General features: G+C 38.6%; 2 protein-coding genes across 3 annotated transcripts; both read left to right on the top strand.

Moving 5' to 3' along the window:
• The first annotated feature begins 315 nt into the window (after positions 1-315).
• Positions 316-5,325, top strand: endou (endonuclease, polyU-specific). Of its 2 annotated transcripts, XM_028002102.1 has the most exons (9): positions 316-422; positions 533-646; positions 737-859; positions 2,708-2,867; positions 2,962-3,167; positions 4,117-4,230; positions 4,313-4,419; positions 4,503-4,645; positions 5,127-5,325. In XM_028002102.1, exons 1-9 carry the CDS (start codon positions 365-367, stop codon positions 5,239-5,241), a joined length of 1,140 nt encoding a protein of 379 aa, XP_027857903.1. In that variant the 5' UTR covers positions 316-364; the 3' UTR covers positions 5,242-5,325. The 2 variants fall into 2 exon arrangements, with proteins under 2 accessions (XP_027857903.1, XP_027857904.1); XM_028002103.1 differs by lacking the exon at positions 737-859.
• A 5,918-nt stretch (positions 5,326-11,243) lies between these two features.
• LOC114135126 (neurogenic differentiation factor 4-like) lies at positions 11,244-15,830 on the top strand. Its single transcript, XM_028002104.1, has 2 exons — positions 11,244-11,423; positions 14,678-15,830. Exon 2 carries the CDS (start codon positions 14,684-14,686, stop codon positions 15,683-15,685), a length of 1,002 nt encoding a protein of 333 aa, XP_027857905.1. The 5' UTR covers positions 11,244-11,423; positions 14,678-14,683; the 3' UTR covers positions 15,686-15,830.
• Positions 15,831-16,916: the final 1,086 nt, after the last annotated feature.

Below are 16,916 nucleotides of genomic sequence, written 5' to 3'. Positions count from 1 at the left end.
ATAAGATGGTTGATCAATAATTTGAACAATCATTTTTATTAAAATGTTTTTGAAATCTGATAGTAAGGTGTACACTTTCACACATGAGAATAATATATGAATTTTACATATTTCCTACTGTTACCATTTTTGAAACATTCAATAGTTTTGTCTTTTTTATATGTTTTAACATACAATCTACAGAATATAAATAGCATCCATGACTCATCAGAAAAAGTTTTCATACAACCATATCTAGATCAACATGATTGTGATTGGGTTGGGTTCATGAGGCTCCCTCTGGATTGGCTGAGATAAAACTGCTATAAAAAGATGGATGTGGTAACAACTTGGTCACCTTGTTTTAGGGGGCTGCCGATCCAAGATGAAAGTCGCTGCTGTCCTTCTCCTTTGCATGACCCTGTTCCACCAGGGACACAGCAGTAAGACTCTTTTCTTCTTTCAGTCTTCACAGCACCACTTTACAATGAGCAAGTAGCACATGAGTGAAATTTTGTATTTGGTGATGTAAAAGCTTCTGGCGTGATTTCAGACTCATGTCAGGGCCGATGTGGGCTTGGAGTAGACAGTAGTTACTCCTGTCAGTGCAACACCGCTTGTGAGAGGTACAACGACTGCTGTTCCGACTATTACACACTATGCCAAGGTAAGTAGCAAAACCAGGTAAAGCTTATTAAAATATAACAATCTTTTTGTAAAATGTACATTTCTATGCGAACCTTTCCTCTGCTCCCAGAGGCAGCTCTGTCTTGTAATGGCAGGTGTGACGAAAGCTACAACTCTCAGAACCCGTGCCACTGCAACTCCCTGTGCACCCAGTATAACAACTGCTGCAGTGACTATTCAGACTACTGTTCAAGTAAGACCAGCAGTGTTTCACCTCACTGTTAAAGGCTCTTTGCTGTTTTACTCGAACAGTTTCTGGCTCTCTGTAACACCTGGTTGTTTCCCCATGACTTCAGCTAAACCTGTTCCTCAGCAGTTTGTCGGTGCATTTATGATTTGCTGTTCAGAGCACACACACGCCTCGCAGTATCTTTAGTTCACCTGTCAACTACAAGATGCTTTTTTTAGCAGATCATCATAGCAGATACATTGAGACTCAACATCTGTTGCACAAAACTGCAAGACAAAGTTTTTCAGTTTGGGGAAAATTTGGGGAAAATATCAGAAATAGATAATTTATTGGTTGTTAGTGGCACTTGTTATTTACAGTTTACTAAATTAAGATTAATGTGAGCATCTTTGAGTACTCTAAAAAGCTATTTAAGTTTGAATATTATTATTATCAAATTATTGGAAACTCAAAGGTTGGTGCTAAGGCTGTGCATAGAATCAATCCCTACTTCCTATAACATACATGAGGACATGAAGAAATGACAACCTGTCCTTTCTTTATGTCCAAAAAAAACAAAAACAGCAAAAACACCCAAAAAACCCTAAATCTATTAGTGTGAAAAAGTACGTACTTTTTTACATAGTTAACAATTTTTTGTCAAATTTAAATATTGCAGGTCAATCAAATATAAACCTAAATAAATACAACATGCTGATATCCTTTGGGTTGTTGTTGACTTGATTTATAGATCTATCCATGGTGAAATGTGAAATACAATGTAGGTAAGAAGTGAAATTTCTCCAGAATAAAAAGAAAATCCTTAAAGTTAGTTGATAGGACAAATAATTGGTTTTATCTCCAATAATTTGTGGATCCACATAGTTTTTTTTTTTTTTTTACCATTATTTATGTGAATATTTCCCGATAGGCCTCTTCATTCGTTTTTTTCAGAACTGACCAGTAGGGGTCAGTGTTCAGTCTTCTTTGAGCTCTAAATTCACCTTGTGATCTTTACCTGTTCAACACATCGGTCGTGTAGAAAGTTCAGTCTAGGAGACGATAAAAAATAAACTGAAAACTTTTTATATTAGCAGAACCAAAACATTTTGGACACAATATGCCTTTCTTTCAAAAAGTCAAGTATGCAAAATCTTTATTGCTGAAATTATTATTTTTTTGATTCTTTTTCTTTGTACACTTTGCTTGAGTTAAAATTATTTTGTGGTTGATTGTTGAGCAGGAGATTTTTAAGCTTTCAGAATAAAATAGTTTTTATATTTTCAATTTTTAAAATGTGCAATAGTTAGCCTTTACTTAGCAATTTTGGCCCAAGTGAAAAAAGATCCTTTGAAAGACAATATTTTCCTTTCCAAAACTCAAACACTTCCCTCAGTTACCCAAAAATATTTAATAATTTTTTATCATTATGTAAACCTTACAGTGACCTCTTTTGTTTGAAATTATTTATACCCCATGGTAGATTTAGATGTGATGGCAAATACTCGGCGCTAATTGTAAAGAACGGTATATACTGTATATCCCAGTGGAAAAATGTAAAAGCTTGTCAGCAAATATTAGAGGCACTAGATTGCTGCAATACCAATAAAGGCTTCATTGAGAACAGTTTAAATAACATTTGACATGTTGTTTTTGGTCAAAATGCAAAGAAAAACACAAAAATTATCCTATGTAATAATAGCACCCCTTATGTAGGATATTATTCTCTTTTGACCATCTAATTTTAGAAACAACATTTTAATTGAATAAAAATAACTTTGATCTAAATATTCTGGAGCTTTGAGGATTGTGCTGTTTATAAGTAGCTGGATAAATAATGAAAGTGAAAACTTTTGTGTTTGTCATGTCCAGCTGATGTTGCTGCCATCACTGATGCTGAGATCAAGTCTCTGTCTGAGACGCTTTACGTCCTGGACAGAAACAAGGCCTCAGCCTCTCAGCTGACCCTCGACACCCAAGCCCTGGTGGCGGATTCACAGACCGGCTCCCAGTCGGATCTCTCCTCCAGACCGTGAGGACCCTTATGCATCTCAGCGAACTCGTAGAAGTCCTTCTGGATATCTCTGTGTTTTAAAGCGTAGCTGTTTTGTTTTTTGTGCTTTCAGGTTGTACAAGTACGTGGATGAAAGCACCCTGTTCTCCCGCCCAACCTATGCAGCCCTTTTGAATGTTCTCGACAACTACAAGAGGATCACCGGACAGGCGGAGAGCTTCACCTCTCAGCAGCTGACCGAACAGGAGACGTTCCTCAAGGAGACGATGTTGAACACCGAGCTGGGCAGAGAGCTGTTTGCTTTCCTTTACACCAAGGGTAATGTGGTCGTGTATTTAAATTACAGTACCTTGCAGAAGTATTCACATCCCTTGACATGCAGGTTTTATCTAACACTATCAGACTCTATTCACCTTCCCACAAATTCTGACTAGCACATAAAACTCTCTGCTGAAGAAAAGTCTCTCTACATGATGGTGCAAATGAGAACAAATGAGTTTTTAAGGGTAACTGAGTATGTTCGAAAAACTTTTCCTTCCCCTTCACAACTATCAAATCAGATTTTATTTGTATAGCAACTCCAGCAACAAGGCATTTCAAAGTGCTTTACTTCATAAATGCACGAAAATACAAAGTCATAAAAACAGTCAACAACTGAAACGATACATTTTACCATCATTATACATCAGATTGTTGATTGATGTTTAATTGATTATGTTTCAAAAGCAACTTTAAACAGGTGGGTTTTTAAGGGCACTCGGTGTTTCGGCCGTTTTACAGTTATCTGGCAGTTTGCTCCAGATTTGTGGTGTGAAGAAGCAGAGTGCTGCTTCTTCACTTTAGGCAACTTAGAATTGTTTTTAGATAATACACCAATCCGTATAACACATCTCAGCAAAAGGATAATTTTTAATACTTTGCACCATAAAACACAATAAAGTTAGCAATTATTAAACAATCAATAAACATTTTGTCTAATGCCATCATCAAAACCATCAAGCAAATACACATCAACTATATTAATCAATACTCCTGATATTTGGAATCAAATTAAACTCCAAAGATATGAAGCCTGGAGGTAAATAAACTAAGTTCAATAAGACACACTGGGATTAGTGATTGATATGTTAAAAATGCTTAAACATTATGAACATTTTTGCTTGCCACTCCTCCTTCACAGTCTGAGCTGTAATTAATTTAATTAATTTTGTTTTAAAAATGTCATGGTACAGTTTTTATGACACATGGGGTCTCTCTGCATTTGAAGGTGTTTATAAATCTGAGGCAGAGTTCATTGAGGACCTGAAGAACATGTGGTTTGGTCTCTACTCCCGCTTGAATGGCGCTATGGACTCCAGCGGTTTTGAACACATCTTTGCAGGTTTGAATGAAGCAGACCTCATTTGAATGCTGCAATCACATTTCTTTTAAAAATCTTTTTACAAAAAGTAAAATGTCTGCAGGTGAAATCAAGGGAGGAAAGGTGTCTGGTTTCCACAACTGGATCCAGTTTTATCTTCTTGAGAAACGAGGGGCGCTGAACTACTACAGCCACAGCTTCGACGGGCCTGTGAGCATCCTCCACTATCAGTGACCGAGTTAAACTGTGTGTCACATACTGAACAGAAATCTGTCCATTTCTTTTCCTTTCAGTGGTCTGATTATCCTGATGTTTTGGGACTGCAATTCCACTGGGACGGCTACTACAAGCAGGTGGGCTCTGCAGTGATTGGCAGCAGCCCTGAGTTCGATTTTGCCCTCTACAGCCTTTGCTACATTGCTCGGCCTGGGAAATAGTGAGTAGCTTTGCAGACACATCGGTATCCTTCAGACTCGACTACGTTTTATAATTTATCAGGCAGAAACTTTATGTTTTACTGGGATTTTGTTTGATTAACTAACACAAAATCGCTGTGAAATTGTGAAGGTATAATTGTGTTTGTTTATCACATAAAATCTCATCAAAATGGACAAGATATGTAAGAAATCTATTGATATTAGGAATTTTCCAAGACTCAGTACTAGTGAAGGGAAAATGCAGATATCAGAACCAGTTGTACCAGAAGAGCGGGGAGTGATTTTAGGATGTGAGAAAACTCAAATCACAACATAATTTGAAAGTATTTTGGGGTCCTTTATAAGCTGCATTAAGACTACCTAAGAAATTTTGTTAATCCAGTTAAATTACAACTAAATAAAAATAAGAAAGTTATACAAAATTTACAATTTCTTTACATGTGGACATTTTCTGATGGTTTTCATATTTTTCCTTCTCAGTTGTTACCTCAGTCTGGGAGGAAAACAGCTCATCATACAAACTTACACCTGGGAAAACTCTTTCTATGGAGATGGAAAGAAGTACATTGGCTCAGCCTATCCTGTATCGATGTAAAGAGAAAAGAACTGAAGTGGAAATTACCACAACTTTACCATTTCATTCTCTATATGCTGCAATAAAGCAAAAATAATCTGAAAATCTGATGCCTTCTGTATGTTTTCCTGATGCACAATATGAGAATAAACCTGCAGCGAAACCCTTTAGAGTAGTTCGGCGCTGCATGAGAATGTGGTTCTCTCCCAGTGGTACAATCTCTCAGTGCCTAATGGGGCAAAAAATGGGCGTTTACACACCCAGAGAGGGCACAAAGCTGACACCAGCCCTACAGTGGCAGGGGCATGTGTGTATTGTGCAGCTTCTCATTGTCTTATGTAAGAGCGAAACAAAGCATAAAAAAGCTGTACTTGTGCTATGAAATGAAGAGACAAAAAGACATTAACAGACTTTATTCTGCTTGACCTGCTCTGAACAGTAGCACCAGCACAAACCTGTTCTTATCAGCTGTCCACGAAGCTGTGTGTGTGTGTGGTGGGGTGGGTGGGGGGGTCTGCGTGTGTGTGTGTGCGTGGGGGTGTGGGGGGGTCTGCGTGTGTGTGTGTGCGTGTGTGGGAATGGGTGCATCTCTGTGTGCATGACCAGCTGGACTGGGGGTTGATTTTGCTCTTTCACTCATCTAGGGTGACTAACAGGATAAATTCTGGTCTGCCGACAGAACAGGAGGACACACTTGCTGGCCTGTTTAAAGAAAGTATTACAGGAGATGGATCTGCCACTGATCCTATTGTCCGCCAGTCTGTGTGCATTCACGCAAAATAAAAATAAAAATAAAAAGAGCACAAGAGCAGTTATTTTGGAGGAAAACTCAAACCAACGCTGATTCAGCCGGTCGGGCCTCACAGGCAGCAGGACTTTTAAGTCAGTTTCGATATTTTGTCAGAGAATATTACATTTTCTGAGCTGGTGGCTGGAAATTGGAAGAGTAAATCTTCTCTCTTTTCACACTAGACTCCTTTTAGAGCCCCAATGGAATCAAATTAAATCATGGAGTGGTAAATAAAAGGGGGAAAAAAAGATTCAATTGTGTCCTTTGTCGCTCACACAACTTTATAATCAAATTATAGCTGGCCACCCGCCAGTGTGTCCTCGCATCTCCCCCAACGGATATTCTCCCTGCAGATCTCGTGAACCACCTGACTTTTGTTTTGTAATTATATTATCCCGCACTCTTTTTAACGTGTTGTGGCTAATGGCTGAGCGGGCTATCCCAGCTGCACATGCAGAAACAAAGCTGCTTATGGGGCCAGACAATGGAGCCATGGAACAGGGACGCCTGAAGGCGGTCATCCAATGAGCACGCACAACAGGGGGGCTCGCAGAGGGTTTAGGAAAGGGTTAAGAGGGTTTTCAGGGGTGATCGCAGAGGAGGGTGTCAGTTTAACCCAGGAGTTGGGGGGCCTTCAATGAGATGGTTAGTGGAGGGACACATGGTCAACATCACCTCTGTCTCCCCAGGGTCGGCGCTTGGCTGGAGGCTGGTTCAAGTTTGGCTTAGATGCTGGCCATTTCTAAAGTTGATGAGAGACCATGAAATACAGAGCAACGTTCATTCTCTGCTGGTGTTTTGTGAGCTTTCCAAACAATTTGGCTGAGCTGACCATATTGTCATTGCTCTCACCAGTGGACACAGACATATGCAGAGAGACGGAGAGAGATGCGATTGGTCTGCTGAGATGACCTCAGACTGTCATTTGAGGTTGTTGCTCTTATGTTGCAAAACCTTTCAAACTGCTGCTCGTATAGCATATCCTCGACTGCTTACAGAGCCTTTGAAAATGTTTTCATGCTTCTTTAAGACCACAAACCACAGTTTGTGACGTTACAGCTTCATGTCTAAATGTATTTTAACAGTTTAACAGAAAATATTGTATGAGTTTATGGGGTAGGAGTTCATAATTTCCTTACTTCTACCTACTCCTTTTCGACATGTCAAGATTACTGTGGTACAAAATATGTGTCTTTTGCATTCCTTGTTCTTGTGCATGATTTTATACTACTATCATGTTCGAAATAAATAAAATAAAATAAATAAGTATTTATATGGGGAAAATAGCTAATATCTTTAAATAATTGTGGAATGGAAGTAAAGACTTTCTTTTCAAAAGATAAAAATTTTGCATTTGTTTTTGGCTCTTTGAATCAACATGTTGAACAACCTTGAAATTATAGCTGCACATCTTTTAGACGAAGGTTAGGGGCAACATTTTTGGTCATTTTCTTTTTGTGAAACATTTAAACCTCAAAGTTAGATAGAGGATGTTGATCTGGACCTTTTCTTTGTTTAGTTTAGTGAATGTTTAGTGCAGTAGTCAAGTCCAGTTAAGTTTATTTGCATAGTTAAATTTAGCAACAAGGACGTCTGAAGTCTTTTACATCATAAAAAATATAATGTAGAAACTAATTATGAAACAGGAATAAACATTACATTTTGTCAAATGCTTTCACAATAATCATCAAGCAAGTAATCATCAAATATATTGGTGAACATTCCAGTTGTTATTAATCATAGGCAACTCTAAAGTCAGTCCTCAGGGTTCTGCATGTTTCCTGAAGCAAATTATCACTCATTACCAGGCTTTTGCAAAACTTCATCACATACTCAGGAGGAAATTAAAGAATTAAATCGACTTTCCTGGGGCAGGGATACATCTAAAAGCCTGCAGGATTGTTGTGGACTGGAGTTGGACACCTCTGGTTTTTTTTGGAGGGTCAATGTCTGCTGTAGTTTTCCTATCATCTCAAATACAATCTTCTTTCCCATGTTGCTGTGTCCCTTACTAAAGTGTTGATGATATTGTCAACATATCTCTCTTTTCCATAAAGGCCAAGTTTGTGGAAAGCATAACAAACGAATGTCCTGTCAACAAATTGTCCCACCTGGGCTGTGGACCTTTGCAGCTCCTCCAGAGTTACTATGAGCCTCTTGTCTGTTTAATCCGCCATTGTCAGTTCAAGTGGAAGGTCATGTCTTAGTGTGGTTCATAGTTTTGCCAAAGTTTTTCTAATAGATGATGCATTGTTCCAATGAAATCTTACCAGTTTCCTTGAAGCTACTGAAGAAAATAATTCCCTCTGCATGATGGTGCCGCTGCAAAGTTTACTTATATTTTACATATTTAGAGGTATCATAGTAAAGAGAGATGGATATAAATGCAAATTATTTACTTTTGATGTGTGGAAAATGTATTATTTTCATTCTGTTTTATGTTTATCATATAAATTCATATATTTCCCTAACAGTTTGAGGGGCATAGATACTTCTGCGATACTTTTTTATTGAGAGCAGTCATATCTGCACACTGCTGTACCCTCCACACAGTTTGTCTGGCTTCTCTCAGAGGATTTCCAGTATAACAGATGGACAAAACCCACTTTCCCCCACTGTCACACTCAAACACTCTGGGAATTAACAGGAGGGTCATGTTTGTGTGTGTACTGAAGTGAAGTTTTATATGTCATTCAATTTTAGGAGACAAACTAAATTCATATCCTGAGAAAGGTAAGGAAAGGACGAAGCAGCCGAGGGAGAGCGGATGGGCATCTGAGCCACAGACAGAGACGGCCATCTGCAGCAGAACTTCATCATGTGTGGACACTGAGGAAGAACCAGGGGACTTCACGGCACGGTTACAGCTCTGCTCTCAAGCAGCACCTGTGGAGTATGATGACTAAACCCTAACGTGGGTCTACCTCGAAAAAAATAGTAAATAAACAAAGGTACGTTTTGAAAAGCTAGTAAATGTATATTTTCTGATGCAAATAAAAATTAATATTAAAAACCATGAAGCAAGCATGTGCGGTGGAGGCACTGAGCCTCAGCCATCATGCTCCCCTGCTGCTTCGTCTCTGGGGATGCAGACGCCGGGCTCTGCTATTCCCATCTCAGGCTGCAGGTGTGGAGTACGACAGGAAAGGATGCAGGGGGAGGAGCGGCGGGGAAGGTGGTCGGCTGGGGAATGAGACAGGAGTAGGAGAGCATAGTTTTCATTTATGGACCAAATTGTTACCCGGCTAGCCTGTCACGCATTTCTGTGCTTTTGCGTCTGGCGCACACAGTGACAGTTTTGACTTTGAATCAGTATTTCAAACCCAAAGATGTTTTACTCATTAAACAATTTCCTGAAAACTAAGAAAAAAAAACCATTCAGAAACATTGAAGGTTTCAAATGTTTTACCAAACATTCAAAAACTTGAAGCAGTCGAAACAATTTCTTATTTCTATCATGGAAATATTTCTATTGTAAATTGTTTGCCCACAAAATATAAAATTATTTGTACATTTCTCAACATCAATGAGGTTATACATTAATTTAATGAATAAAAGTCATTTGATGTTTAAAGAAATGAGCCATTTGGTTAAAAAAACTGAATGTTTGGGAGTTAAAAAAAGGACTTTTATAAAGTATTTATAATTTTCTTTGTTCTATTCAGTCAATTTTTATCAACTGATGGATTGTACATCCACTCAATAAGATGTTCACTGAAAACCAATTGAATTTGGAACAACAATTTTGTTTAAGGCTGTATCAAACATTTCTCCTGTCCATATTCACATGATAACCATTTCTTTAGTCAAAGTGTGAATGTTGAACAGCTAGCGCCATCTTGTTCTAACTGCAAGTAGAGATAAAAAATGTTGGGTTAACAGCTGATGTTAACTAAAGTTACAGTTTTTATAGCTTCTTAAAAAAACAATCAGTATAATCACCAATGCAAGAAATTTGGATCACACAAACCTTTTATTTTTGAAATCACATGTCATGAAACATACATCACTTATAGCATATTTCTAATATGTAGTTGAATGATGCTTGTTTGAATATGTTGGATTATTCTTGTAGGTATTATGTGTACAGGTTTGGAACTTCAATGTCTTGAAAAATGGTTCTGCACTCTGACCCCAAAACACGTTGCCAGAAGGGAAGTTTGCAGGTGGGAGCATTATGATCTGGGTTGTCTTACAGCATTTAGTCCTGACAGACTTCGCAGAGCTGAAGGAAATTTGGATGGAGAATTGATGGAGAAAAATGGCCCCAAACACAATGGAGAAAACATTTGATTCCTTTCAAAGAAATAATGTGAACAAACTGCTAGAATGTTAATGTCACATAAACTGAACATCTAGAGAAAGGAACCCAAGAACCTTCAATACTTTAAGGTAGGTGAGTGAAACTCACACCTGAGCAATACATGCCACAAGTTTCTCCACTACAGGAGACATTTTATTCCCTTTCATCCCAATTTTTAATAGTTTGATTGGTGCACAAAAACTGAGAAAAAAGCTTAGGAGCAGAATGCTTATTTATATTTGGTTTATGATTTAATATAGTAAAAAGGAGCTTTCAGGAATCCATATGAATGTAAATTGTGGGTATGCATGTTCCACATTTTTGAAAGTAGATTTTTTTGCTTTAGAGTTTCTCAAAGAGTAAACAATTTCTCAACTAAAGCAAGGACCGGACCCCTTTTATTGACAATGTTATAACGCTCCAACCCTCCCCACAGATATCATCTCCTTCACTGCAGAGAGTCGGAGGTCCCTTAAGTCATATCGGCCATAATTGCGCGTCTCATGCGCCTATGTGGCCCTTCTGGTCAGAGCAACCCCTCAGGGAGAGAAATGAACTTGTTCGACAGTCTATCTCCGCACTGCATTGGGATGGATGGAGCAAACACCTGCTCACACGCAACTTCAAGCTGTCACATACAGTTAGGCTCAGACTGCTGAGCGCGTCTCCCCTCCGCTCAATGCGGCCGCGCTGCGGATTTAGCGGCCGCCCTCGCAAGGCAACAAAAGCCTGGGCCTCTCCTGTTTGTCTGTCTGCACAACCTCGGAGAGCTTTTGCGCAACTCCCAAAGACACAAGCACATAAACCGACACACGCATGCACGACGAGTGGAGCGCCAGAGGGGCGAGTGGGCGATGGGGGCGCGTTGAGCCACGGGCCGGACACGCGCGATCTTCAGCGCGTCAATAGGAGTTGGGTGGGAGTGGGAGGAGGAGCTTGACGTGGAAGCTAAAACCAGGAGCCCCTGTGGAGTGACTCGCACAGTGAAGGACTGCTCTGCTTCAGGTCACAACTTTAGCGCTGATTGATGTGCGCAGACCGCAAACTGTGATCCGGGTTCAGAGCAAAAAGGGCCTGAAAAACTTCCTTAAGAGGGAACCAAAAGTGCAGGTAGGCTTTAAAATAATACTTTAAAACCCTCAGAATTTATAGAGTTTCTATCATAATTAGAATGTTTGTTTTCGTTTGAATTTGCACTAACAATATGCAGGGAAAAAAAGAAATACGAGGCAAGAAGCTTTAGTAAAATCAAGGGAAAATCTGCATTTAAGGTTTAGTTATTTCGCATTTACCAAACACGACACATAATAGCCAAAATGCCTGTTTTAATTCAGCCGGAGCCCTCTGTCAGGCCAGTGATCTAGAGGATGTCAATGTTTCGCTTAATCCTCGTGGTCGCCGCTTCATCCACTGAGTAAATCCTGCGCTGCCCCAGTTTGAAGTCCTGTCAGTGACTTTATCTCGCTGCAGCATTACCAGTTCACAAAATGACCGGGATTAGGCTGACCCCGAGCAGGATGGGGGGGTGCAGAGTGTGACAGTGCGCGCACAGCAGACAATAGATTCACTTAAAAACACACATAATCTACTAATCTCGAGAATATTTATTTTATTTTTAGGTTTTAAATTAAGTTTCGGATAACCAGAAGCACCTATGGACAGGGAGGGAGGAGCTGTCCGGTGCTGAAACAGGCCATTACAGACTAAATGTCATCTTTTACGCAATGAATAGTTAATATTAATGATTGAAATTATTAATTATGTTAATAATTTAGGATTTACTTCTAAAGGAGTACATCCTTCTTTAGATATTTCACAAACATTTTTGTTTGGACATTGGCCTATGACCTGTAAAAAAATCAAATTCTCCTTAATCTGTTCTAAATAAAATGAAGTTATTAGACAAAAGATAATGCTTAGTAAACGAATATTCATCTACCTACCGATGTCGTTCCTTTAATTGGTGTATAAATAAACTGAAAAGATCATCCTTGTTATCTCAACACAGGATAATTTATAATTGTTTTAAATACTTCAAACTTAATTTCTGTTTAAAAAATTCAGCATTTGTAAACTTAAATATAAATCTGACATTTATTATTCCAAACAGTTTGATATGCCAGCAAAAGGTATGAATTATAATGCAAATAATTCCTAAATAAAGGCAGAGATTGTTCCTGTCAGTTCGGTTTTGTTTTGTTTTACTGAGCTCATGTCAGTCTACATATATCAATACATCATGTCACTGCACAAATCATTAAAACTAAATTTGCATAATGATGAACAAAATCTGGTGAGTTGAGTAAAAAGGAGCAAAACGTCTGAATGGGAGCCCATCACTATTTAAAATATTCATGTAGTGAACCCAAAAAACAATTAAATCACACATCATCTTTCTCAAATAATAATATCCCACATTCTTATAATCACTTATATTAAAATTATTTTATGTATTAAATATAATACTATATAAAACTCCAAACTATAAACTTTTAAGATTGTTTTGTCACTTGTGATTTTGTTTAGCTACATTTATTTTTACAAAACATCCACCAAGACATTCGTGTTTTTAAAAAATCTAAGGAAATGTTGCATTTTAACTTTGTTGTGTAACAATATATGATATCTTATAAACAGTATTTCTTTTATTATGTATAATCTGTGCAAGCAAACCCGATTTCCATGCATTGCATTTGAGTTCTAGAAAATGCAAGAGAAATTAAATTCTCTGCAAAAGCAATTTCAGTTTCTGATCTGTTGACATGAGTAATTTTGCTATTTGGATTTGAAAGCAAAATTGTGCACTGAAAATCTTTTTCTTGGAAAAACCATCAACATGAACTACATAAGCTCATGGTATTAACTTAGTAGTTGTTGAGCTCTAAGAAAAAAATATAATATGATGCATAAAAACAGGCCCAGGAACAGACCCATGTAGAGCTGCTCTAACTGCACAAGTTAGAAATTACAATAATCTGACTTTGCATGGGAGATTCTTCCTCAAAAACAAACAACAAAATAAGAGTTTTACCAATAAACACAGACAAAACCATACATATCCATGAACTTCATCAAAAAACAGCAATTTATTTTCTTACTGTCTGACATTAAATCATAATAATCTTTTGCTTTTTCAGGCCAGTTAGGATTAACAGCATTGTTTTTATTTGCTAATTGCCAGGATAATGAGACAGATTTAAAAAGACAAACAAAAACCAAACAAAAAAACCCCTTTTGTTTCACTTTATTCAAATTCAGAAGATTGCATACACTAAGATGCCTTTAAGTAATTTGGAAAAGCCTTTATCACGGTTTAACGGGTTTGCAAGGCCAAGAATATGTCTGAATATTATTTCATTAACAAAAGTGTGAGAAAAGCTTTTATTACAAAAGTAATAATACAAATGCAGTCAGAGATAAAGACCCTAATTTTTGTAGACATAAAGAAATACCACATGTTGAAATTGGAACAAATTGGTATTTAAAATCACCAATAGCTTTAGGTAATCCATGTTTCAGAGTAGCAATCTCAAATCTTATTCCCAAAGAAAAGTTATGTACATTGTTGAAAAGATCAGTGTGAGGAAGAGTCTACAAAACTAAGAGTTAGAGTCGTTCTGTCAGGAGGAATTGACCAAAATTACAACAAATTATTGTGAGGACAGATACTCAAAGTCCTAAAGTCTAAATGGCAAGAAGGTAGTGTATGTAAACTTTTGAGCTTGAAGTTAGTTGCATCGCACAAAAATATATCTTTCTGTATTCAAGGCAGTCAGTAAGCATGATTTATTTTGGTAAGGGGTAGACGATGTCGACTTTAAGTTTTATCAAAATATTTTGTGGTACTATTGTGATAAGGATAAAAATGCTGACAAAAAAAATTGTTTTGACTTTGTTGTTTTTTATTGTTTGGCTTTGACTATATGACACAACAATAATCTCTTGAGAAACATATCTATTTGTAATGAGCTTCTTTAGGACACAAGTTATGTTTCAAAAGTTTGATTTCTATCTCTAAGCTGCTCACAGTAATGGGAGTAATTTTTACATTTTCTGAAATTCTCATTGAACAAATGGTGGAGAAAATCATCAAAAATAACAATCATGATATTATGAACAATTTTGGATGGTTTTATATATCAATAATTGGAACTTATCATGACAATGATAAATCAGAATTATTATCATAATAAGAAATTTATCACGTTAAATGATAAACAGTACAATGAATACAGCCCACCCCATAAACTTATTTACAACATTAAAAGTTTGGTAAAATTTAAAGTACATGAATGGTTTAAAATGTTTGAATATTTGTAAACCTTTGCAAAAGCATATGTGGTTGACAAAGCTCTTGTTTGCAGAACATCATGATGATTAAACCATATGTGAGACTAGCAGAGGGAGAGGAGGTCATCAGCCCCCTGCAGTGGATGGATGGAGATGTGAGCTCACCGGACGGGAGCGCCTCCGTCCCAGCACACCACTATGGCGCCGGCGGAGCGTCCCAGCAGAACAGAGAGATGGGAAGTGAAGATGCAGAGGAGGATGAGGAGGATGCAGATGAAGGACTGGAGGATGAAAATGAATCCAGGAGACGTGGGCCCAAGAAAAAGCGAATGACCAAAGCCCGGCAGGAGCGCTTCCGTGCCAGACGTATAAAAGCAAACGCCCGGGAACGCTCGCGCATGCACGGCCTAAATGATGCTCTGGAGAACCTGCGCAGCATCATGCCCTGTCACTCCAAAACGCAGAAACTGTCCAAGATCGAGACGCTGCGACTGGCCCGCAACTACATCTGTGCTCTGTCCGAGGCCCTGGAAGCAGGGCTTTCCACCGAGAGCAGGGCTTTCATGGAGACACTCTGCAAGGGGCTTTCTCAGCCCACTACCAACCTGGTTGCCGGATGTTTACAGATTGGATCAGGTCCTGGTGCTGGGATGAGACCTGAGGACAGACTTGGAGTTTGTCCACCACCTAATCCTCTGGGAGGCATGGTGGGATACACCTCTCCAGGCCTGCCGAGCCCCCCGTACGGCACCTACGACACGGCTCACATGCTTCACCTGAGAGCCATGAAAGGAAGGCAGAGCGAGAACCATTCTCCGCCGGAGTATAATGCTGGAAGTGTGGGAACCCCTCCATATGACGGCCCCCCCACACCGCCTCTGAGCATCAGCAGCAACATGGTGCCCAAACAGGAGCCTTCCCCCCACTACCCACTGCCTCCACACCAGTACTCCCCCTCCAACGTGGACCAGGTTCTCTATCAGACTCAGACCAGCTATGATGTTCACTTGGAGGGTCCATATGACTCCTACCATCCACCGCGCATGGTCCCAAGACAAATAACCTCAGTCTACAGAGACTGAGAAGAATCCAATACACCATTTCATGAATCACTCCAACCTGACTGATTCCAAGCAATGAACCCTTCATGACCTCTTTAAAAGGGATCTGTTATGCAAAATTCACTTTTTGAATATTTTTATACTTTCGTTTGAATCTCAACTGTTTCTAAAAACAGCCAGAGCGCTTAAAAAACAAAACACTGATACAGTTTTGACAATAATGTTTTTTGGTGACTGGAAAATGAGCCGCTTCAAAAATCTTCCCATTTTTGACTTACAGTGCATCGTTAGCTAGCAACTCCAGCTGAGTAAAGTCCATCACCTAGCAACCCAAGCGGAGCTCTGCTGGTTTCACGGCTGTACAATGGCTGCTGGAAAAGACAAGTGCTTTGTGGTTGACTTACCGTTCATCAGCCACTTGTTGCATCCTTGCTGATTATGCAGAAGCCTCTACCAATGCTTTTCAAAGTTGTACAGTTGTATAGTTATTAATATGTTTGCAGCCATTTTCACATGTGAGAGTAAACATTGATTTGGGGGTGTGGGGAAGGAGGTCAGCAGCAAGACATCCTAAACCACCTCATTCTGAAAGGAAAGTAGAACAAGCCAGAATAAAGTTTCATTACCGAAGAATGATTTTGTTCAGAACTTGTAATGAACATATTTTATATAACCCATAGGCCTTTCTCATTCTGTTCAAGGAAGCATAATAGATCACCTTTAAAACCGATGATGAAGAACTACTAGGGTAACTTTAGGTTTTTACAAACACAAGGTGCACTTGCACAGTAGATTAGCACTGCTAAGTATGATTAGAAAATACTTGACAGAAACCAATACATTATCTTCCAAACTGATTACCAAATGATCAAAGGAGTGCTCAGGTCCTCAGCTGATGCTTCAGCTATTTTGGCCAGATGTTCTGGTACTGTACAGTAAGCACTTCTAATTTTTGCTTTGGTGACATGAGATCTGCTGCATAAAGTACGTTTATTTATTGTTTAATTTAATACAGTGTATATGAAGTTTGTTTTTTACTTGCGTATGTTTTGTCAATGCTTTTATTTGTTTGCTTAGTTGATCCTGTTAGGTTGTTTTTGTGTCCAGTTTCCTTTTTTGGTGTTCTGTTTTGATGTTTTGCACTGAAACACATCAAAAGGTAAATTTCTCAACATGATGTACTTGATTTTTTTTTGGATACTAGAAGAGGAAAAGCATACTATTCTCAGGTTGACAAAGTAGCCATTTTTCC

This window comes from Xiphophorus couchianus, chromosome 20 (genome assembly GCF_001444195.1).
Source record: "Xiphophorus couchianus chromosome 20, X_couchianus-1.0, whole genome shotgun sequence".
Taxonomy (NCBI): domain Eukaryota; kingdom Metazoa; phylum Chordata; class Actinopteri; order Cyprinodontiformes; family Poeciliidae; genus Xiphophorus; species Xiphophorus couchianus.
Note: the sequence above shows the minus strand (reverse complement) of the source record. Positions and strands in the feature narration are given on the sequence as shown.